Source organism: Triticum urartu, chromosome 7A, assembly GCF_056163025.1.
Source record: "Triticum urartu cultivar PI428250 chromosome 7A, HENAU_Tu73, whole genome shotgun sequence".
Lineage (NCBI taxonomy): Eukaryota > Viridiplantae > Streptophyta > Magnoliopsida > Poales > Poaceae > Triticum > Triticum urartu.
Window position 1 is genome coordinate 8,966,773 of NC_141879.1, and position 22,673 is coordinate 8,989,445.

Here is a 22,673-nt window from a genome sequence, read left to right on the forward strand (position 1 = left end):
AGTATGATCTTTTGTAAACTGAATGATTGCTGGAATGTAGTGATTGTTGACCGAGTTAGTCGTTACGCACGTTCACCTTGTTGGCTAAGCATCCGGTGCTTTGCTGCAGGAAGGGTAGTGGTTAGCCTCGCGTGGCTCCATCCGCTAGTTGGAGGCTCAACATAATCCAAGTGTAACATGGTTTTCTAAATGCAAGAGGATAAGAGACTCGTAGATAGGTAATGAGGTCACATACTACAGAAATGTATTACTGACGGAGACAATCTTAATTTCACAGTTTAGAAGTGCCGGATGATAGTTGACTGATGAATTTGAAATATATTCTTGACGGCAGCAAACCACCGACTCCTCAAACAAACTAGTTAATTAAAAAAATACATTTTTCAATATTTTTAAAACACACACCAGGAGTACTGGTGGAGGGGAGCTATACATTCTCTCGCTCTTTTGTATTTAAATGTACGGAGGCTTCGTCCCCCACATTGAACAAACACACAAACAAATAGAAGTGGTGAGAAATGTCGATGGCATGGATCTTGGTGCTATTGCCACTAGCTGCATCGGCAATCACCGCATCTAGCTCCTTGGTGAAGCCTGGCTGCCAGGCGCGATGCGGCGAAGTTGACATCCTCTACCCATTCGGCATCGGCGCCGGCTGCTTCCGCAGGGGCTTCCAGATCGGCTGCAACAACATGACCGGCGGCGGCGCCGATAAGCCATTCCTGACGGATGCGAAGATGCGCTCCGAGCCCATACTCGTGTTGAACCTGACCGTGACACCCCGCGCGAGGGTCCGGGTGATGGTGCCAGTGGCTTACCAGTGCTTTGACGCGACCGGTAACATGACCAACAGATTTGACGGCCAGCTGAGAGTCAACCCGGTGGGTGTGTACCGCATCTCCGACACCGCCAACGAGCTCTTCGTCCTGGGCTGCGACGCGTTCATCTACGCCGGCAGAGGAAGTCGACGACGCCAAAATCCAGAATCATACTCGTATTTCAGCGGGTGTGTGGCCTACTGCAACAGTACCAAGAGCGTGCGCGACCGAAAGTGCAATGGCGTCGGCTGCTGCCGCGTCGGTATCCCGCAAGCCCTCCTCGACACCAGGATGACGTTCGGCGATTGGCCGCATGCAGGCATGGACTTCAGCCCCTGCAACCACGCCTTCATTGTGGAGAGGAATCACTATGTATTCCAGGCCGCCGACTTGAAGAGGACGCCGGACCCGGCCAAGCCGTGGAGAATGCCGCTTTGGCTCGACTGGGCCATCCGCAACGGCAATAACTCCTTGTCATGCCCCCTGGCGAGAGAATCACCGGGATACGCTTGCGTGAGCAAGCACAGCGAGTGCGCGAATTCCACCAATGGGATGGGGTATTTTTGCAAATGCAAGAAAGGATACGAGGGCAACCCATACCTTGATAACGGATGCACAGGTAAGTAATTTCTATGAGTTTTGCTAATTCTCGAGTGCAAACGCAGTTGAATTTGCCTTTTCTTCCTTTTAGATTTGGATGATCAACTTGTCTTCATGTTTAATTACGTGTTTTATGTAGATATCGACGAGTGCAAACAGCCACAGTCACATTCATGCTTCGGCAAGTGTACCAACATGGATGGATCTTTCGACTGCAGGTGCCGACGAGGATTTCAAGGCAACGCCACCCAACCATTAGGCTGTGTCAAGTCCATACACACAGGTGAGCACCATTATACCTTACCTTCCTTCGATCAATTATGAAATACGATGTCACGATGTATTTATTTGGTGTCATAGATGTTGGTATATTTTTCTTTAGGATTGATCAAAACTTAAAGAAGTTTGACTTAAAACAAGCCTATAAAATAACCTTTTGGAAAGGAGGGAGTAAGTGCAAAGATATCATTCATTCCCAACCATATTTACCAACTCCCTTTTGTTTTCTTGAATGCAATCAGTATTCTCACGTGAGTAAGCTCTATGTGTATTAGCTCGTGAACCATGCAAAAAGAGTATACTGCATGAAAAAGAAGCTAATAATCAGTTAGGCAATGTAAAAAATATTCAAACTTCTGCTAAGAAATTTAGGTTGTAGAAATATATTATTGCAAGTGACAACAACCCCTAAATAAAATGGTTGTAGAACACAATTATATAAGAATGGAGTACCACCATCTGTTATAGAAGAAGAAAAAAATACACAATCAATAAGCAAGCATTTCATATCCATAGAAGAAACAAATAAAGCCATCTAGAATATATGTACAATTAAATGTGCCATGACACTATATAATTAGACATTGGTACTAATAGATAAATCCAATCCAAAATTTTGAAACAGAAGTCAAAACTCTCTCTGGCCGCACACACTCTTATTTGCATCATTTGCCTTGTGATCCACCTAGGATTTTGGTAACTTGCTGGTTATCGGACTTGTCGAGGTTAATTACTGGCCCTCCTATTAGTTGGGTTACTGGAATATGAGATAAATTTTGGTCAAAATTTTGAACTTTTAGAAATTTGAATTTGGTATAACCGGTTGATTATCGGTGTGCTGGTATCTCTCCTTTTACCAAGACTTTCCATCCTGGATCCAACCTCATATCTCTTCCCTCACTTATTTGAGTTATGCCATCTCAAACCCTAAATACATGCCCCATCGATCTGTTTTTTGCAGGTTTAATCATTGGTCTATCAGTTTCAAGTGGCCCAATTATTCTACTTCTGTTTATCGGCTCAAAGATAATAATTCGCAAGCTTAAACATCAAAAGGAACAAAAGTTGCGACAGAGGTTCTTCAATGAAAATCGTGGACAACTGTTGCAGCAATTGGTATCTCATAGGTCAGACATTGCAGAAAGGATGATCATCCCATTAAAGGAGCTGAAAAAGGCCACAAACAACTTTCATCCAACTCGTAAGCTTGGTGGTGGCGGGCATGGTACCGTATACAAAGGAATTTTGTCAGACTTGCATGTTGTGGCCATCAAAAAGTCAAATATTGTGGTCAAGAGTGAGATTAACGAGTTTATAAATGAAGTTGCCATACTCTCACAAATCAATCATAGGAACATCGTAAAACTTTTTGGATGTTGTCTCGAGACAGAAGTCCCTTTATTGGCTTATGAGTTCATTTCCAATGGAACCCTATGTGATTATCTTCATAAGACACCACTAAGATCAATACCATGGCAAGACATATTAAGGATTGCAACAGAAATTGGCAAAGCTCTTGCTTACCTTCACTCGGGTGTTTCCGTCCCCGTGATACACAGAGATATCAAGTCTACCAATATACTTCTTGATGATGCTTTGACAGCAAAGGTGTCTGACTTTGGAGCTTCAAGGCACATTCCTAGGGATCAAACAGGGATAACAACAGCGGTGCAAGGAACTTTAGGGTATTTAGATCCTATGTACTTTTACTGTGGCCGGCTAACAGAAAAAAGTGACGTTTATAGCTTTGGAGTAGTTCTTGTTGAGTTGCTTACGAGGAAGATGCCAATTACATATAGATCGTCCAAAGGTGATGGGCTTGTTGCACAGTTTATTGAACTACTTTCAGGAGGTAAATTGGAAGAAATACTGGATCCACAGGTCATGGAGGAGGGAGGTAGCCAAGTTGAGGAAGTAGCTGCTCTAGCTGTGTCGTGCACGAAACTAAGAGCGGAGGAGCGACCAACCATGAGGTCAGTGGAGATGACACTGGAGGCCCTTCAAGGACCCAAAGAGCGTGTTCGGGTTAGGGATGATTTACTGGCAAAAACAAATGAGGGGAGTTATTCGGCAATGAGATATACATCATCTATAAGAAGGACAAGCTCAGAGAACGTGAGTAGACAATATAGTCAAGAAGAAGAATATCTGCTGTCTGGCAGCTACCCTCGATAGTCTTGCTTACAGTTTACATGTGAAAGAGTTGTTCTGTGTAGTTGCTTGTTATATACCATGCGTGTGTATTGAATAAGTTGAGAGTTGAGACATTGTGGGTGCTTTTGTTGTTTCCTTAATCTGTGTGTTCGCAATCAGTTTCTATCAGTGAAGTTGATACTGATTGTTTCCATTATTATACTAACATAACAGAAACTTAGAAACAAAATTCAAGGTATACATATCGCTTACGAGGATGCCGATCGGAGACATAGCTAAGTGCGGGGTAACGGGCGCTAATTTTTAGAAAGTTGACACTTACAGTTTCGGCGTGACATTGCTGGAACTCGTCGCGGAGCAGGTGGCCAATGAAGCTGGAGCTGATGGTAATTTGGCAATTTGGGCGCACAACTTAACTGAGAAATACATGGAGGACAACTGGAGAAGTTCAAGAGTGAATATCTCCATGTGAAAATGGCTTCCCAATCCCAGATCAAACGCGGTACATGGAGGACATGGCAATTGTATTCAGGCTGGGTATCGATTGCCCCGTTGTGGATCCGCAGCAAAGGCCATCCATGCAGATGGCTCTCAAACGACTCTTGGAGACATTCTGTTACATTCTGCATGATCCTACCGCAAAGTTCTTCCATGAGAACACGTATGACCAGAAGCAGTTCCTGTGACGATCACACCATATGGAAGCCGTTTGGAGGGCCACTACAAACGCTACGTTTGGTTCAGGCCCGTACCAGGCAACTGTGCAGGGTGTGCGCCTGCACAGGGCCCCCACTTCAGCGGGCCCCCCAAATCAGTAGGAAGTACAAGTAATTAGTACGTATAAGCATTGGTGGTTAAATAATCAATGTTGGATGCAATGTACGAGTGCTACTATTCTCTAGGTAATGAAAACCCAGCCAACGAGACGCTCGCACGGCTCTCTCTCACTCTTCGTCTTCCTCCAACCACTGTCACAGTTCCTCTTTCTCAAGTCCTAAATCCTCGTACATCTTCACTCCTTGCTAATGTTCCACTCCTAATCCCTATAATTTTTCGCGATTTCCCCTCAAATAGTCCGTTGCGATGAACAACGTGATAGGTAGAGTTCCACTCCCAGCCTCCCATCTATTTATTTGATGGTCTGTTCTTCTCAAATCCTCATACTTGCAAGAGCTGCAAATCAGTGCTTCTGTCAACCTCCTTTGCCGTCTATTGCCAGCAATGCGACTTGTGTGCATCAGCACCAATTGGAGCATGTACTGTTGTTGGAGGCTAGGATCTCTTCGTCGCCGAATGCAGGCTCATCAAGAGAACCAGTCAGAGGCCACAGTGGCCCCATAGTGTGTTTCTCATATTAATGGAAGGCCACAGTGGCCCCATAGTACTCTTTTGCCACAGGCTACTCCATATTCACAACAGCAGCCAAAAGAGCAAAGGAGAGACAGTATCAGTATGTATTTATCCTCCAAACACAATCAAAGTTGAGATGGACAGATCATAGCATATCGCGGTCTCAGCATCTGAATGGAGTTCATGTGACAGCCTCATATGACTAACTGCTGGTACAGATAGATCACAGTATTTCTCTCTGGTTAACCGAAGGAAACTCCGCTATTTAAATGTAGAAACACAAATGCTAGCTAGAGTCAGCTACATAGACGTTCGTTCTCAGATTGTTGGACCTCTCCACCACAGTTGATGAATGGACCTATTTAAAACTGCTAGTGGATACTATTACTGGTTTTAGCTCGGCATCCACAACCAGCCCAACATATATTACTGGTCCATCTAAGTTCCTATTTATTGATTAAGCTCTGCCTTTCCACTCTTGATCCCTAACATAGGCCCAAAGGCCCAAAGTCAGTAATGACCAAGGAAAAGAAAATAAATTATCCTTCCCTGGGTGAAGTTGTTCACCTGGAAGGCCTTGGAGATAATATCGTCATGGAGGCAGACGTGGTTCCGGCAATGGCGGCAGCTGTACACCCGCGGCCCAACCAGTTCCGCCATCTCTCTGCTGCAACCAATCCGATTCACCAATTGAATTAGGAACCTAACAACCACACAATGATAGTGGACAAGTACTAGTATGTGGTGCTCCAGAGTAGTAGAATACATAAACCGGAATGACCAAACGATGACTAATTACCATTGCAGATTACAAATGGCATGGAAATAACACCGACAGACTGGTAGTTTCAAAAAGAAGAAAACGAACTGCTATGTACAAAGGCATGGATGATCCATAAGAACATTTTGGCTGGCACATGGTTGGTTGAATCTCTTTTCCATTCCTTACCTATTCTTCTGCACGATCTTGTCCTTTTCAAATATGAACTTGCCTTCCTTGTACTTTTGGGATTCCTCGTAGGCTCTCTCGTACTTCCATCCGAGCACCTCGCGGCAGTCACGGCAGTGGATGTCGGCGACCGTGTGAAGCCCCGTCATGAACTGCCTGTCCTCCTTGGCCCCCGTGGTGATGTTCATGGCGTGAGAGGAGAGAAATGCGCAGCCATTCCTCCCCTATTACAACATCCAAAAGAGCAAGCAAAGGAGAGATAGTATTAGTATTGTATTTATCCTCCAAACACAATCAAAATTGAGATAGACAGATCATAGCATAGCGTATCGAGGTCTCAACATCTGAATTGTGCATATAGATAGATCACAGTAGTATCTTTGGTTCCCCGCAAAAAAAAAAGTAGTATATCTGGTTAACTGAAACTCCACTATGTAAGTATAGAAAAACAAATGCTAGCTAAACTGATCAGCTACAGAAACGTTCTCATATGGTATTGTCGGACCTCTCCACTGCAGTTGATGAGCCAATTTAAAGTCCCTAGCTAGTTGACAAGTACTTACTACTAGTAATTTTAGCATGACATCCCCAACCAGTATAGCATAACTGGTCCATCTAAGTTCCTATATTTATTGATTATTAAGGTCTGTCAACTCTTGATCCCGAACGCAGGGGCCAAAGTCGTCAGTAAGGACAAGAAGCAAATAAATTATCCTTCCCTTAGTGAAGTTGTTCACCTGGAAGGCCTTGGAGATGATATCGTCGTGGAGGCAGACGCGGTTCCGGCAATGGCGGCAGCTGTACACCCGCGGCTCGGCCAATTCCGCCATCTCCAACCAATCTGATTGACCAATCAAATTAGGAATCAAATAACTGCACAACCAAGCAGGGAAACCAGGTCCAATCTCTCAGGAAGGATCAACAAGGAAAGAACCCGCTAAGCCCAGAACGTATATGAATAAGCTAGGTATCTTCTTTGGGCATCTTAATTGATTCCATCTTGATCATACAAAAACTGAAGGTAAGGGATTATCTAATAATCCAGCGGCAATCAAGGTTTTGGTTGCCGAATGAGGCAATTTTACCGAGGGGGACTGGTAAACGTGGTTACCACGGTTACCAAGAAATACCGAGAATATTTCGAACGAATTTTATAGTTGAATTTTGAATTCAAATAAATGAATGAATGAACATTCGAGCCAAGAGACCTCTCAAAACAGGAACTAGGTTGCTACCAACACGTCAGAACCAACTCTCATGTCATTAATTAGATCCTACGTATTTTTATTTTAAATCGAGTGTTTAAATTCAAAAAATTGGTATGTTTTGCTCGGTATGGGGATTTATTGAGGGGCATGGAAATACGCGGTAACCATGGGAAATCTCGAAGTTTCGACCAGTAACCAAAACCTTGGCGGCAATGCAGAGTGTCCTCTTATCTTTTTTGTTTTGTTTCGTCACATGTTTGTTTTGTGCACTAGTGCTAGTCTGCTAGACAGTGAGAATCGGTAGTGGTGAGAATGTATAGCAACTGAAGAAGCCTCTGATTAAAAGAGGTGAAGCATACCTACCTTGAATGCTCCCAGAGTCCCAGTGGTGCGTCCTCCTTGTCCTTGAGTCCTTGGGCACCCGGCAGCAGTTCACCGGTGGTGTGGAGCTGGTTGCTGATACCCTTTGCGCCTCTTTGACTGAAGAAGCATCACTCGATGCGAAATTCCCCATGTCTGCAGCACCAAATACGGTCAGCAACAACCGAGCAATAAGCAGCAGCAGTGTGCTGCCGGCGCCGAACAGCAGGAGCAGCGCGGGGCGGTCACGAGCAGCAGCAGCACTTCGTTCATGCCGAGGACGCGGGAGACTACCTAGGGGCGGGGCCGGGCGGCGAGCTCCTAAAACCTAACCCTAGGTCGCCGCCGCGGGGAGAAGGGGATGAGCCTGAGAGGTGGAAGACGACTCACCGTGCGTCGCCTGGGAGGAGCATCGGCGCTTCCCCGCCGGTGGAGAACCGCCGCCGTGGAGTGCGTCGCCGACGACGGAAGGAAAAGCTGAGGCGAGAGAGATGGGGAACGATCGAGCTCCTCTCCACTCCAGTGTTTCAGTGTCAATTGGGTCAGCAGGGGCATTTACGGGATTTCACGTGGGGCCCACTTGTAAGAAAATGGCAAAAAGAAAGATTAAATTATACTCCAACTTGCACTAAAATCACGACGAGTAATTTGGAACGGAGAAAGTACTAGTTTATGCTTTTAAGTGTGATGCCTCACCATTCATGTCTTCCATCAGACCTGAATCTTTTCTTTAAAAAAAAACTCTATTCTGTTAGAGCCCACAACCTGTGGTGTAGCATTTTCACATTAATTCAGGGGTAACCTCCATATCGCCCGCATGAAATGAAGTTCATTGCTTTCTATAAAATCATGAGGCCAAGAAAATACTGTTTTCTTTCAGACTTTTCTGAAGACCCCAATTGCATAAGATTTTTCTTAAAGAAACCTAGGGAGGAGATGGTCTCACTTTGCTTACGAGTGGAGGTTGGAGTCGTACACTAGTAGAAAAAGAGTCATTTGTCCCGGTTCTAGAGGGTCTTTAGTCCCGGTTCGAAATCAGGACTAAAGGGTCGGTACTAAAGGCCCCCTATGAACCGGGACTAAAGGCCCTCCATGTGGCTGCTGTGTGGAGCTTCACCTAACACCAACCGGGACTAAAGGAAATGTTACGATTTTTTAAAAAAAATCCAAATTTTTTCCGATTTTCAAATTTCTAAATTATTTTACAATTTAATCTTTAATCACCCCTCATCACTACTAAATTTAACCTCTAATCTCTAATCACCCTTCATCATTCCAAATCATCTAACTTCCCGGCCGGTCACACATCCTCTCACTACTCCAGCCTGAACACGCTTAACTTCTGGGTTCTATTCCCCCTCATTTTCCAAGTCTGCACTTGTTGCTTTCCTGACAATAGTAAGATGTCAATCCTGTTAACCCTGAGGAGTTTAGCTTGAGCATGAAGTCACACGTTTCACTGTTTGAGTTTGAAACTATTATTCTAAAAAACAATAATTATTTAGTAACACTAATATTTCTTGAGTAAGTAGTTTGACCACAGTTTGACCAAAATTCAAAAAAAATTGAAAATAATTATTTAGTAACACTAATATTCTTGAATAATTATGTAGTAACACTAATACTTCTTGAATAAGCAGTTTGACCAGATTTAACCAAAATTCAAAAAAAACTTGAAATTTGAGCATATCTTTTTTTCCTTTTGGAATTTGAGGATTCTAAAAATTTGCAAACAGACCTACGGTAAATCGGATGCAGATTTTCGTGCTGAACATTTTGATATATTATACTTTTTTTCGACATCATATGCAAAAGTTATACCCGTTTTACTTTTTCATGAAACTTTTTTGCAAAACATGTCTAAATTTAAGTTTTTTAATTTTCCTAACTAGTAGATATAGTAATATAACTACATCTCGAAGGATTTTATTTTTTGAAGCTTTTATCATTTTCTTTTTTTTTAAAAAAAACTGAAATGGCGATACACGGGGGACGGGGGGGTAGAGTTTGAGAAATGGCCCTTTGGTCCCGGTTTGATATACGTACCGGAACTAAAATGTGGGACTAAAGGGCCCATTTAAACCGGGACTAATGCCTTTAGCAGCTCGAACCGAGACTAATGCTCACATTAATCCCAATTCGTAATGCAGCTGGGACTAATATGTATATTGCGCTGTGATAAGCCTTGTTTTCTACTAGTGGTACATAGGAGCTTGTTGGTGTCGACGGAAGAGATGTGCAGCTCATTCCTCACGTGGTGATGGCAGTGACTGATTCATCGAGCAGAATTGGGGATGGCCAGACAAATTGTTGACGACGAGAAGAACTTGAGGAAGGTGCAGAGGAGCGTTGGGCTTCTTTCCCACAAGGAGCGGCACAAAAATGCTAGACCTAAGTTACGTTCCTTTCATTTCTTTAAGCTAATTAACCACCACCACCCCCCCCCCCCCCCCCCCCCCCCCCACACACACACACACACACCTCTGATTTTCAGTGGGTGGGCCTCGGCCTGTTTTCTCTCCCAACCAAATCTGGCCACCTCAGCTTCTTCGTAGGTTACGTAGAAAAAATTATGTAGATATAGCAAAGCTCTGGAACGGCAGCAGATCCAAACAGTACATGTGCACTACACTCTTTTTGTAATTTTGACCGATTTGAGTGGAGTGGAATGGTGTTCAAAAAAAGATTTCAGTGGAATGTATACTTACAGTACTGTTTTTTTTTTCTTTTAGCGAAGCAACACACCCCCTCTCCAAAAAATAAAAAGGTTTGGGCCTTGTCCTGCCAAGCGGACGGGGCGCAGGCTTATTCTCTGCCTGGGCCAAAACTGAATGGGCCGTAGCAGCTACCGCACCGCCTAATTTTTCTCTCAATCAAAAAAAGTTCAGTGCGGGTGTCCTAACAAAGAAAAAAAAGTTGTAAAAAACACAAAGAAAAAAGAACTAGTTCAGTCAGTGCGGAGCTCTGCTCTGGTCGTCTTCATCCCCCGCCGGCCGATCCCCATCCCATCCCCGGTCTCCCGCCGTCCGTCGCTAAGCGGCGGAGCGGCCGGCCGGGGCGGTGGGCTATCCTGTTCTGCCATGGCGCCGGAGACGAGGAGCAGGAGGACGAGGGACCCGCGCGCATCGGAGACCGCGCCGCCGCCGCCGCCGGTGCAGCGCCCTCGGCTCACGCGCGCCGGAAGCAGGGGGGACGCGCCGACCCGCCGCCGCTCCGGTAAGCACAACACACTCTCTAGTTCCGCATGGCCGATTAGATTAACTGGAGACCTGTAGCTGTGCAGTAACAGAGGTTAGGTGTGTAGGGTTCCAGGGGGGAGTAATCAGGAGATAATAAAATTAATTAGTACAAGTGCTCTTCTCCTACTCCAGTGATGCTTCTTTTATTTGTTTTTCAAGCTAGAAACATGAAATCTCCTACTTGGGGGAAGTCATGGCCAAAGTGATTTATCGCTATTCCATTTCCCAGAAAAATCTCATGCAGTTAGATTATATACATTCTGCTAAGGCCCCCCTGCTTGAAGCTGCAGATGAATCTTCAAATTAAGATATGGATATGAGAAGTCTTACTACTTGTTAGCATTCTAAAAAAAAAAAAAGTCTTGCTTGGTAGCCTACTACTGAAACTAGATGGAAGACAACAACCTTATAGCCATCAGCAAGCCCAACTGATTGCTGGCTCTCCCAGCTGCAACACCTGCAGAGCTTTTTTATATGGTTATAACCCAGCCGTAGATAACCAACCCAAGAGCAATCCAGTCCCATAAAAGGGACATTTTAATACATGGCTGGAACTTCTGATGCGTATAGCAAGTATCAAAGAGCCATCGAGGAAGTTTCATTTTCTCCGGCAGTGTGGTTGGTGGTGCTTATAGCATCAAGGAGGGGTCATATGTATGGATGAATATGCAGTGGTATTTATGGCATTAAGTCAAGCCCTTGTGTCAGACGGAATTTGCAGGGCATGTAAGGTCGACTGGTTTGTGCTTTTTATTGTTGTAAGTGATAAGTGATAATGCTCCCGAGTCAGTTGAGAACCTGGACTCTATATTTTCTTTAAGCTGTCAAAGTTTCATGATATATATTCGGAAGTCTATGTTCTACTGAAATGCCCAATTGATGGTGTTTCAACAGGTCAGGTTAATGAGGACGTCGTGAGCAGATTCCCGCATTTGGCAAGTTCGGTACAAAATGATGTTACACAGTTAAAGGAGGCGACTGGAGAGGACGAGGGGGGCGCGCACATCCAAGACCTTGTTGTCGTCGTTCCGCGGATGACGAGGAGGAGGGCGAGGGAGGCATGTGCATCGGAGACCGCATTGCCATCGTTGCAGCGCGCTCGACTCACGCGTGGCGGAAGCAGGGGGGAGGCGCCGACCAGTGGCCGCTCCGGTAAGTGGAAGACTGTACTACCACCGTAAATCTTTTTAGTCATGCATCGCTTTGTTAGTAGTAATCACCAGATAGATTACCTAGAGACCTGTAGCTGTACAGAGATAGAGGTGCAGGCATATATGTCTAGGGTTACAGGGTGACAAAAAACCAACTCACATGTATGATATATATATCCTTCTGATTTTAAGATGACCCAAGTGATTTAACACTCTTTTCTGGAAAATATCTTATTACTAGATTGTTTAGTTTGTGCTTATGTTCTACTGCTTGAAGCTGTAGATAAATCTTCGAATAAAGCTGTCAAATTGTCATGATATATTAAGAAGTATATGTTCTGCTGAAATGCCCAATTGATGGTGTTTCAACAGGTAAGGTTAATGAGGATGTCGAGAGCAGATTCCAGCATTTGGCAAACAGAGCCATGGAGGCATCGCTGGATTGTAAGTCCCCCCTAATTGGTACTTTTGGTCAAAAGGGCTATCATAACTGCTGCTAGTTATTTCCTCATCAGTTATCCAGAAATTCTCTTACAATGAGATTATCTAGTTCGTGATTAGGTCCCACTGCTTGAAGCTGTAGATACATCTTCAAATAAAAATATGGACATTACAAGTCTTAGTTTAGCCTACTACTGAAACTAGATGGAATAACATCCTTATAGCCCAAAGTCCAACTGATTGCTATCTCTCCCAGCTGTGACACCTGCAAAGCATTATATGGTCAAGCCATAGATAACCTAACAACAATCCAATCCCATAAAAGGTTTTTTTTAATTCTAGCTGTAGATAAATCTTCGAATAAAGCTGTCAAATTGTCATGATATATTCAGAAGTATGTGTTCTGCTGAAATGCCCAATTGATGGTGTTTCAACAGGTAAGGTTAATGAGGATGCCAAGAGCAGATTCCAGCATTTGGCAAGTTCACTACAAAATGATGGTATGCAGTTAAACAGAGCCATGGAGGCATCGCTGGATTGTAAGTCCCCCCTAATTGGTACTTTTGGTCAAAAGGCCTATCATAACTGCTGCTAGTTATTTCCTCATGAGTTATCCAGAAATTCTCTTACAATGAGATTATCTAGTTCATGATTAGGTCCCACTGCTTGAAGCTGTAGATAAATCTTCAGATAAAGATATGGACATGACAAGTCTTAGTATCCTACTAGTGAAACTAGATGGAATAACATCCTTATAGCCCAAAGTCCAACTGATTGCTATCTCTCCCAGCTGTGACACCTGCAGAGCATTATATGGTCAAGCCATAGATAACGTAACAACAATCCAATCCCATAAAAGGGTTTTTTTAATTCTAGTTCATAGGTAATTAGTTCCTAGCAAATATTTAGTTCCTAGAAATTCTTAGTAATTATAAATTCATAGATATTTTTTAGTAATTCTATACCATTTTTATATGTAGTTACAGTTTATGTAGCTTAATTCTTTTATTTGACAATGTGTAGATATGTCTGGAAACAACTACGCCGCAGCCTCTTCTTCGCAGATGCTAAACGTGGGTGATGAAGCTGTGGAACTGTCGTCACGTCATGACGGTCCCAACATCTTGGGCACATACAAGGATGGGCAGAACAACTACACATCCACTGGTCATGACGAGTCCGGCACCGCCACAAATCCTGAAGATGCGACCGATCGCGATGAAGGGACCGGCCAAGGGGACCAGGCAGCTGGACAACCCAAAAGGCAACGTAAGCCTAGGCGCCGAAACATGCTCGGCACTAATAGGATTGTTATCAACCGAGTGTCTGAGGAGGGTCTACCTGTTAGTCCCAAGAAGGCCGAACAAGGTTACAGGAATGCCCTAGGCTGCATCCTTCGCGAAACTGTGAGCATTAATGAAACCAATCTCAGGTCGAAAGCGAACGAGAATTTGCGAGCGCTCCTCATATCGAAGCTGCACACTCATTACAAGTTCCCGGATGAGTCCCTAGACGAGACCACTCCGGTAAATAACAGAGCCCTCTGCAAGTGGTCCAAGCTTTTGAGTAGTTGGAAATCCAAGGCCAAAAGCGAATACCTTAAGAAAGATTACGAAACTGAGATAAAAAAGATCTGGCCTTTGGTTTCCGAGGAGGACTGGAACCTGTTCAAGCAGCACTGTGAGACCCCTGAAGTCAAGGAGATGGAAAAATGGGGAAAGGATATGTGGGCTAAGAGCATTGGTAACCGCACCCTTGGCAGCCGTGGTTACCCAGGGAAGAAGCCAAAGTGGGACAAGCAGGACACTGAGTTCGGTGCAGCTGGCAACTATCCTGTCATGGTGCCAGAGACGAGTAGGAGGGTGCACGCATCGGAGACCGCGTTGCCCTCGGCGCAGCACCCTCGACTCACGCGCGCTGGAAGCAGGGTGGATGCGCCGACCAGTGGCCGCTCCGGTAAGTACAAGACTCTCTAGTTCCACATCGGTAGTTAACCGCCGAGTAGATTAACTAAGACTTGTAGCTGCGCAGTAATAGGGTTACAGGGCGCTGGAACAGGGGGGAGTAATAAGGAGATTTTTTTTATCTCCTACTTCAGCGTCACTTTTTTTATTTGTTTTCTAAGCTGGAAACCCAGTTCCCATGTATGATATATCCTTCTGGTTTACCAATCTTTATTTCTTCAATGGTTTCCCTCTTTTTTATGTTTTTTCTTTGTTTTTCTCCGGTTTTATAGTTTTTCAAGTTTTATAGGGTTTTATTTATTTAGTTATTCTTTGCTTTTTTCTGTTTCTTTTTTCTTTGTTATAAATTTTATATTATTTTTTTAACTGGTTTTCTTTCGTTCTTCGTTATACTTTTTTTATTTTTTGCTTTTCTGTCGATTTTCATCTTTTTTTTTCAAGACATGTTAACTTTTTCCCAGTTTACAATATTTTGTATACATTAGAAACATTTTTGAAATACATTATTAACATTTTCTGAAAACATACATTTTTGGTTGTCTACTTCTTTAGAATATTGATGTCTTCTTTTTTTCCATGCACATATTACGTTTTTGGGTATATATCTAATAAATTTTTCTTATATAGAAAATTTGTGAATACATGATTAACATTTTTAGTACATGATTAACATTTTTCCACTGCTTGAAGCTGTAGATAGTTCTTCGAATAAAGGTATGAATAACCCAAGAGCAATCCAATCCCATAAAGGGGCATTTTTATACATGGTTGGAACTACTGATGCGTATAATAAAGTATGGAAGAGGTATTGAGGAAGTTACATATTCTCTGGCAGTGTAGTTAGTGGTGCTTATAGCATCAAGCAGGGGTCCTATGTATGAATATGCAGTGGTATTTAACTATTTATATCATTAAGTGAAGCCTTGGGCATGTAAGGTCGACTTGTCTGTGCTTTTTGTAAGTGATAGTGCTCCCGAGTCGGTTGAAAACGTGGACTCTAGATTTTCTTTAAGCTGACAAATTTTCATGATCTATATTCAGAAGTATATGTTCTACTGAAATGCCCAATTGATGGTGTTTCTACAGGTCAGGTTAATGAGGATGTCGAGAGCAGATTCCAGCATTTGGCAGGTTCAGTACAAAATGATGTTATGCAGTTAAAGGCAGCGACCGGAGAGGACGAGGGAGGTGTGCACGTCCAAGACCTTGTTGTCGTCGTTCCACGAATGACGAGGAGGAGGGCGAGGGAGGCATGCGCACCGGAGACTGCGTTGCCGTCGTTGCAGCGCACTCGACTCACACGCGGTGGAAGCAGGGGGGAGGCCCCGACCAATGGCCGCTCCGGTAAGTGGAAGACTGTACTACCACTGTAAATAAATCTTTTTAGTCCCGCATCGCGTCGGTAGTAGTAATCACCAAATAGATTACCTAGAGACCTGTAGCTGTACACTGGTAGAGGTGTAGGGTTACAGGGTGACAAAAAACCAACTCACATGGAGGCATCGCTGGATTTTAAGTCCCCCCTAATTCGTACTTTTGGTGAAAAGGGCCATCATAACTGCTGCTAGTTATTTTCTCAGGAGTTATCCAAAAAAAATTCTTACAATGAGATTATCTAGTTGGTGATTAGATCCCACTGCTTGAAGTTGTAGATAAATCTGCAACTAAATAAATGGACATGACAAGTCTTAGTAGCCTGCTGAAATAGATGGAATAACATCCTTATAGCCCAAAGCACAACTGATTGCTATCTGTCCCAGCTGCGACACCTGCAGAACATTATATGGTTATAAGCCATTGATAACCCAAGAAGAATCGAATCCCATAACAGGGGGATTTTTAATTCTAGTTCCTAGCAAATATTTCGTTCATAGAAATTTTCAGTAATTATAGATTTTATAGATATTGTTTTAGTAATTCTATAGCATTTTTATATGTAGTTACATTTTGTGTAGCTTAATTCTTTTATTTGACAATCTACAGATATTTCTGGAAACGACTCCACTGCAGCCTCTTCTTCGCGGACGATAAGCGCGGGTGATGAAGCTGTAGAACCGTCATCACGTCATGGCGGCCCCGACGCCTTGGGCACATACACAGATGGGCAGGACGACTACACATCCACTGTTCATGATGAGTCCGGCACCGCCACAAATCCTGAAGATGCGACCGATCGCGACGAAGGGACCGGCCAAGGGGACCAGGCAGCTGGACAACCTAAAAAGCAACGCAAACCTAGGCGCCCAAACATGCTTGGCACCGATAGGATTGTTATCAACCGAGTGTCTGAGGCTGGTCTACCTCTTAGTCCCAAGAAGGCCGAACAAGGTTACAGTAATGGCCTAGGCTGCATCCTTCGCGAAACCGTGAGCATTAATGAAACCAATCTCAGGTCGAAAGCCAATGAGAATTTGCGAGCACTCCTCATATCGAAGCTGCACACTCATTACAAGTTCCCGGATGAGTCCCTAGACGAGACCACTCCGGTAAATAACACAGCCCTCTGCAAGTGGACCAAGCTTTTGAGTAGTTGGAAATCCAAAGCCAAAAGTGAATACCTTGAGAAAGATTACGAAACCGAGATAAAAAAGAAGTGGCCTTGGGTTTCTGAGGAGGACTGGAACCTGTTCAAGCAGCACTGCGAGACCCCTGAAGTCAAGGAGATGGAGAAATGGGGGAAGGAAATGCGGGCAAGGAACATTGGTCACCACACCCTTGGAAGCCGTGGCTACCCAGGGAAGAAGCCGAAGTGGGACAAGCAGGACGCTGAGTTTGCTGCAGCAGGCATACCAAACCCCTTCAAGGAATTTGAAAACCCGCGTGAAAATGATTACATCAGGGGCCGGTGCAAATACGATGAAGAGACTAAGACATGGGTATTGGACGAGAAAACGGCGAAAGTCAAGGAACTCCTGGTAATTGATTAACCTGCTTATTTTTTGTTATACTAATTAAGTATAGATTTCTTTCCAAGTAGTCACATTTCTAAACTGTCACCTCCGTATTGTAGAGGCAGTATCATGTGGAATCTCAAAGCTCCCAGGAGTCGGAGTCCTCGGCAAGGTGGGACGACCCTCTGAACAGGTCGATCAACGTGGTGCTCGGCAAGGACCCGAAAACGAGGCCGGCTTATGGTCGTGTGAACGGCGTCGGGCTGAATGAAAAATGGGACACGCATTATCCCGAAGACCGCGAGCTTGCGAGGCAGAGAAGGAGAGCCGGCCGAGCTAGTTTTGAATCCAGATTGGCTGGAATGAGAGAAGAACTTAAAGAAGAAATGAGAGAGGAAGTCGAGGTGAAAGCCAAAGCCATGGCGACAGCACAAGTCATGGAAATGTGGCCCGATCTAATTGAGGCCGTCAAGCGAAGTTTAGCATCGGGGCAAACAGCGCCACCATCATCCTCTGTCACGTTGGCGCCGGCCAATGTCATTTTGGAGAAAGAGCCGCGTCCTGGTGCACATCATAGCAGCCGCTCTGCCCCTTTCATGGGCTAGAGATCGTCGCTGGCTGATGTCGAGCCCTAACGGTAAGCGTTGCTGGCTCAACGAATACCTTCTTCCATGATTCGTTGTTCAGATCTCTAACATCACCGATGCGTACATGTTTCGCAGGAAGACACTGCGCGCACTCTCCTCGCCAGGGTGAAGGACCAAACGGCACGATGCTGAACCTAATGAGTTTGATGCAAGTTTGGATTTTCATCTTCTTCATACTTTGTGTGGAATACTGCTATGTTACATTGGCTGCTAGGGCTCATTATTATGTTTGTGTTCATCCTTTGTTGAGAGAGGACTCCCTAGTTTGTATGTACCTTTTGTGCCTGGAGAAGTATCTATAATGACCTTTGAATAAACTGAATTTCGAACATGCACTTCTAACAAGAATCCCTTTATACATACATCTAGCAAAGATCTGGTAATTGTCAATACTCAATAGCAACTTGCTTGTTTTCCTCTTTTTTACTGCACAACCTCTTTTAAGAGTGCAATTTTTCTTATTTCTCATTTCTTTTATTACACAATCTCTTCAGTTTTGTGACTTGTTACACTTGTATTTTCTGGTGGCTTAGTTGTGACTTGTTATAATTTGCATTTCGGTTTGCAATTTTAAGCAGTTGATGCCTTGGTGGAATAGATATCAAAGAATCTTGAAACTAGTCATAATAAAATTACAGTAAAATGGAATTCTGAATATGCATCTGTGTGTCTAACAAGACTCCTTCAGTACACATAATACTATTTTAGTAGCATGTTTTGGGAATTGTCTTTATTTATTTATTGCAGAAGCTTTTGATTTTTGAGCATGTGTTTCTCCCAGGGTGTTTGTTCTTGCTGCATATGGCCAGCTAATAGCATGATTTAGCTTGCATACCGAGTGCTTTAACTGATATTTTCGCACCTAGCTCTTTTGGTGGCTTGTCAGTGACTTGGTATACTTGTGTTCAGTTCCCGATATTAGGCGGTTGGTACCTTGATGGACTAGTTATATGAAATTGGTTGTTATTTTTTCCGCATCTCTCATGCTTATACTGTAGGAGTAAAGTCCATGCCCTGTTAGCAATGCATTGCAAGAATTGTTTTCTTTTGTCTGTTTCCTGAAATAGTGTTTTATAATAAAACCGTTCCTGGTGTTCCGTAACACAGAGCATCGTGTGGTCATGGCAGCTAAATTTGTTATTACAGTTTGTAGGTTGTAGAATCAGCAACTCGTAGTTGAATTGATTAGAGTTGGCCCCAAGGACGGTACTTGTGTCCATTTCATTTTCCCCTATCCACAGAAACTTGTAGAATGCTACCTGAATTTTACTCGGATATCAGATTCAAATTGGATCATGTACAACGAAATCTTTCTCAGGATCACCATACAAACTAAACTGCAATCAACAATCACACTCACGGGGGTAGGCTACATTTAGTTGCTTTTTCTCTCCTGTTTTTATTACTCCCTAGTTCTAACAAGAATCCCTTTATTAATTAGGATAATTGCAAGTACATGCCAGTCCGAAAATTTCGAATGAAACATTGAATTTAAAACATTTTAGCTTCACAAGATATATGCAACTTTTACCACATAAGTTCACAACCGGGCTTCCTAGTTCAAGTGGTAAGCCCACCCTCTCCTTGTGCATAAGGTCTTGAGTTTGAGCGCTCCCCCCCACCCAATCCCAGGGGGTAGGCTTCAGCTCGATGACGATCCCCGGACTCTGATTCAGCAAAGTGTCGGGGAAGAGTTCCATCAGCACGACGGCGTGGTGACGATCTTGATATACTACTGTCGCAGGGCTTCGCCTAAACACCGCTACAATATTATCGAGGACTATGGTGGCAGGGGGCGCCGCACACGGCTAAGAATATGATCACGTGGATCAACTTGTGTTCCTCTGGGGTGCCCCTGCCTCCGTATATAAAGGCTCAAGGGGGGGGGGGTGCGGCCGGCCTAGAGGTGGCGCGCCAGGAGGAGTCCTACTCCCTCCGGGAGTAGGATTCCCCCCCCCCCCCCCAATCCTAGTTGGAATAGGATTCGCGGAGGGGGAAAAGAGAAAGGGGGGCCGGCCCCCTCTCCTTGTCCTATTCGGACCAAGGGAGGGGAGGGGCGCCCGGCCCATCTCAGGCTGCCTCTTCTCTTTTCCACTAAGGCCCATATAGCTCCCGGGGGGTTCCGGTAACCTCCCGGTACTCCGGTAAAATCCCGATTTCACCCGGAACACTTCCGATATCCAAACATAGGCTTCCAATATATCAATCTTTATGTCTCGACCATTTCGAGACTCCTCATCATGTCCGTGATCACATCCGGGACTCCGAACAACCTTCGGTACATCAAAACGTATAAACTCATAATATAACTGTCATCGAAACCTTAAGCGTGCGGACCCTACGGGTTCGAGAACAACGTAGACATGACCGAGACATGTCTCCGGTCAATAACCAATAGCGGGACCTGGATGCCCATATTGGCTCCTACATATTCTACGAAGATCTTTATCGGTCAGACCGCATAACAACATACGTTGTTCCCTTTGTCATCGGTATGTTACTTGCCCGAGATTCGATCGTCGGTATCCAATACCTAGTTCAATCTCGTTACCGGAAAGTCTCTTTACTCGTTCCCTAATACATCATCTTGCAACTAACTCATTAGTTGCATTGCTTGCAAGGCTTAAGTGATGTGCATTACCGAGAGGGCCTAGAGATACCTCTCCGACGATCGGAGTGACAAATCCTAATCTCGAAATACGTCAACCCAACATGTACCTTTGGAGACACCTGTAGAGCACCTTTATAATCACCCAGTTACGTTGTAACGTTTGGTAGCACACAAAGTGTTCCTCCGGCACACGGGAGTTACATAATCTCATAGTCATAGGAACATGTATAAGTCATGAAGAAAGCAATAGCAACATACTAAACGATCGGGTGCTAAGATAATGGAATGGGTCATGTCAATCAGATCATTCAACTAATGATGTGATCCCGTTTAATCAAATGACAACTCTTTGTCCATGGTTAGGAAACATAAACATCTTTGATTAACGAGCTAGTCAAGTAGAGGCATACTAGTGACACTCTGTTTGTCTATGTATTCACACATGTATTATATTTCCGGTTAATACAATTCTAGCATGAATAATAAACTTTTATCATGATATAAGGAAATAAATAATAACTTTATTATTGCCTCTAGGGCATATTTCCTTCAGTCTCCCACTTGCACTAGAGTCAATAATCTAGATTACACAGTAATGATTCTAACACCCATGGAGCTTTGGTGCTGATCATGTTTTGCCCGTGGAAGAGGCTTAGTCAACGGGTCTGCTACATTCAGCTCCGTATGTATCTTGCAAATCTCTATGTCTCCCACCTGGACTAGATCCCGGATGGAATTGAAGCGTCTCTTGATGTGTTTGGTTCTCTTGTGAAATCTGGATTCCTTTGCCAAGGCAATTGCACCAGTATTGTCACAAAAGATTTTCATTGGACCCGATGCACTAGGTATGACACCTAGATCGGATATGAACTCCTTCATCCAGACTCCTTCGTTTGCTGCTTCCGAAGCAGCTATGTACTCCGCTTCACATGTAGATCCCGCCACGACGCTTTGTTTAGAACTGCCCCAACTGACAGCTCCACCGTTTAATGTAAACACGTATCCGGTTTGCGATTTAGAATCGTCTGGATCAGTGTCAAAGCTTGCATCAACGTAACCGTTTACGATGAGCTCTTTGTCACCTCCATATACGAGAAACATATCCTTAGTCCTTTTCAGGTATTTCAGGATGTTCTTGACCGCTGTCCAGTGATCCACTCCTGGATTACTTTGGTACCTCCCTTCTAGACTTATAGCAAGGCACACATCAGGTCTGGTACACAGCATTGCATACATGATAGAGCCTATGGCTGAAGCATAGGGAACATCTTTCATTTTCTCTCTATCTTCTGCAGTGGTCGGGCATTGAGTCTGACTCAACTTCACACCTTGTAACACAGGCAAGAACCCTTTCTTTGCTTGATCCATTTTGAACTTCTTCAAAATCTTGTCAAGGTATGTGCTTTGTGAAAGTCCAATTAAGCATCTTGATCTATCTCTATAGATCTTTATGCCTAATATGTAAGCAGCTTCACCGAGGTCTTTCATTGAAAAACTCTTATTCAAGTATCCCTTTATGCTATCCAGAAATTCTATATCATTTCCAATCAGCAATATGTCATCCACATATAATATCAGAAATGCTACAGAGCTCCCACTCACTTTCTTGTAAATACAGGCTTCTCCGAAAGTCTGTATAAAACCAAATGCTTTGATCACACTATCAAAGCGTTTATTCCAACTCCGAGAGGCTTGCACCAGTCCATAAATGGATCGCTGGAGCTTGCACACTTTGTTAGCTCCCTTTGGATCGACAAAACCTTCCGGTTGCATCATATACAACTCTTCTTCCAGAAATCCATTCAGGAATGCAGTTTTTGACATCCATCTGCCAAATTTCATAATCATAAAATGCGGCAATTGCTAACATGATTCGGATAGACTTAAGCATCGCTACGGGTGAGAAGGTCTCATTGTTGTCAACCCCTTGAACTTGTCGAAAACCTTTTGCGACAAGTCGAGCTTTGTAGACAGTAATATTACCGTCAGCGTCAGTCTTCTTCTTGAAGAT

The 22,673-nt window shown here is 43.9% G+C and overlaps 3 protein-coding genes across 9 annotated transcripts; 2 read left to right on the plus strand and 1 right to left on the minus strand.

The window, feature by feature from the left end:
• The first annotated feature begins 518 nt into the window (after positions 1–518).
• LOC125528369 (wall-associated receptor kinase 2-like) lies at positions 519–4,579 on the plus strand. Its single transcript, XM_048692843.2, has 3 exons — positions 519–1,437; positions 1,558–1,701; positions 2,659–4,579. Exons 1-3 carry the CDS (start codon positions 519–521, stop codon positions 3,870–3,872), a joined length of 2,277 nt encoding a protein of 758 aa, XP_048548800.2. The 3' UTR covers positions 3,873–4,579.
• Positions 4,580–5,395: 816 nt separating this feature from the next.
• On the minus strand, positions 5,396–8,254 carry LOC125528370 (protein yippee-like At4g27745). 5 transcript variants are annotated; one of them, XM_048692848.2, is made up of 6 exons: positions 8,109–8,254; positions 7,722–7,874; positions 6,888–6,991; positions 6,151–6,374; positions 5,769–5,865; positions 5,419–5,686 (listed from the first exon to the last, which is right to left on the minus strand). In XM_048692848.2, exons 2-6 carry the CDS (start codon positions 7,870–7,872, stop codon positions 5,648–5,650), a joined length of 615 nt encoding a protein of 204 aa, XP_048548805.1. In that variant the 5' UTR covers positions 7,873–7,874; positions 8,109–8,254; the 3' UTR covers positions 5,419–5,647. The 5 variants fall into 5 exon arrangements, with proteins under 5 accessions (XP_048548806.1, XP_048548805.1, XP_048548804.1 ...); XM_048692847.2 differs by having other exon boundaries at positions 5,769–5,868; XM_048692846.2 differs by having other exon boundaries at positions 5,419–5,865.
• Positions 8,255–10,633: 2,379 nt separating this feature from the next.
• On the plus strand, positions 10,634–18,413 carry LOC125528368 (uncharacterized). 3 transcript variants are annotated; one of them, XM_087532137.1, is made up of 9 exons: positions 10,634–10,934; positions 11,852–12,109; positions 12,481–12,552; positions 12,987–13,088; positions 13,573–14,505; positions 15,600–15,857; positions 16,497–17,428; positions 17,524–18,041; positions 18,127–18,413. In XM_087532137.1, exons 1-8 carry the CDS (start codon positions 10,799–10,801, stop codon positions 18,007–18,009), a joined length of 3,177 nt encoding a protein of 1,058 aa, XP_087388263.1. In that variant the 5' UTR covers positions 10,634–10,798; the 3' UTR covers positions 18,010–18,041; positions 18,127–18,413. The 3 variants fall into 3 exon arrangements, with proteins under 3 accessions (XP_087388263.1, XP_087388265.1, XP_087388264.1); XM_087532139.1 differs by lacking the exon at positions 12,987–13,088; XM_087532138.1 differs by lacking the exon at positions 12,481–12,552.
• Positions 18,414–22,673: the final 4,260 nt, after the last annotated feature.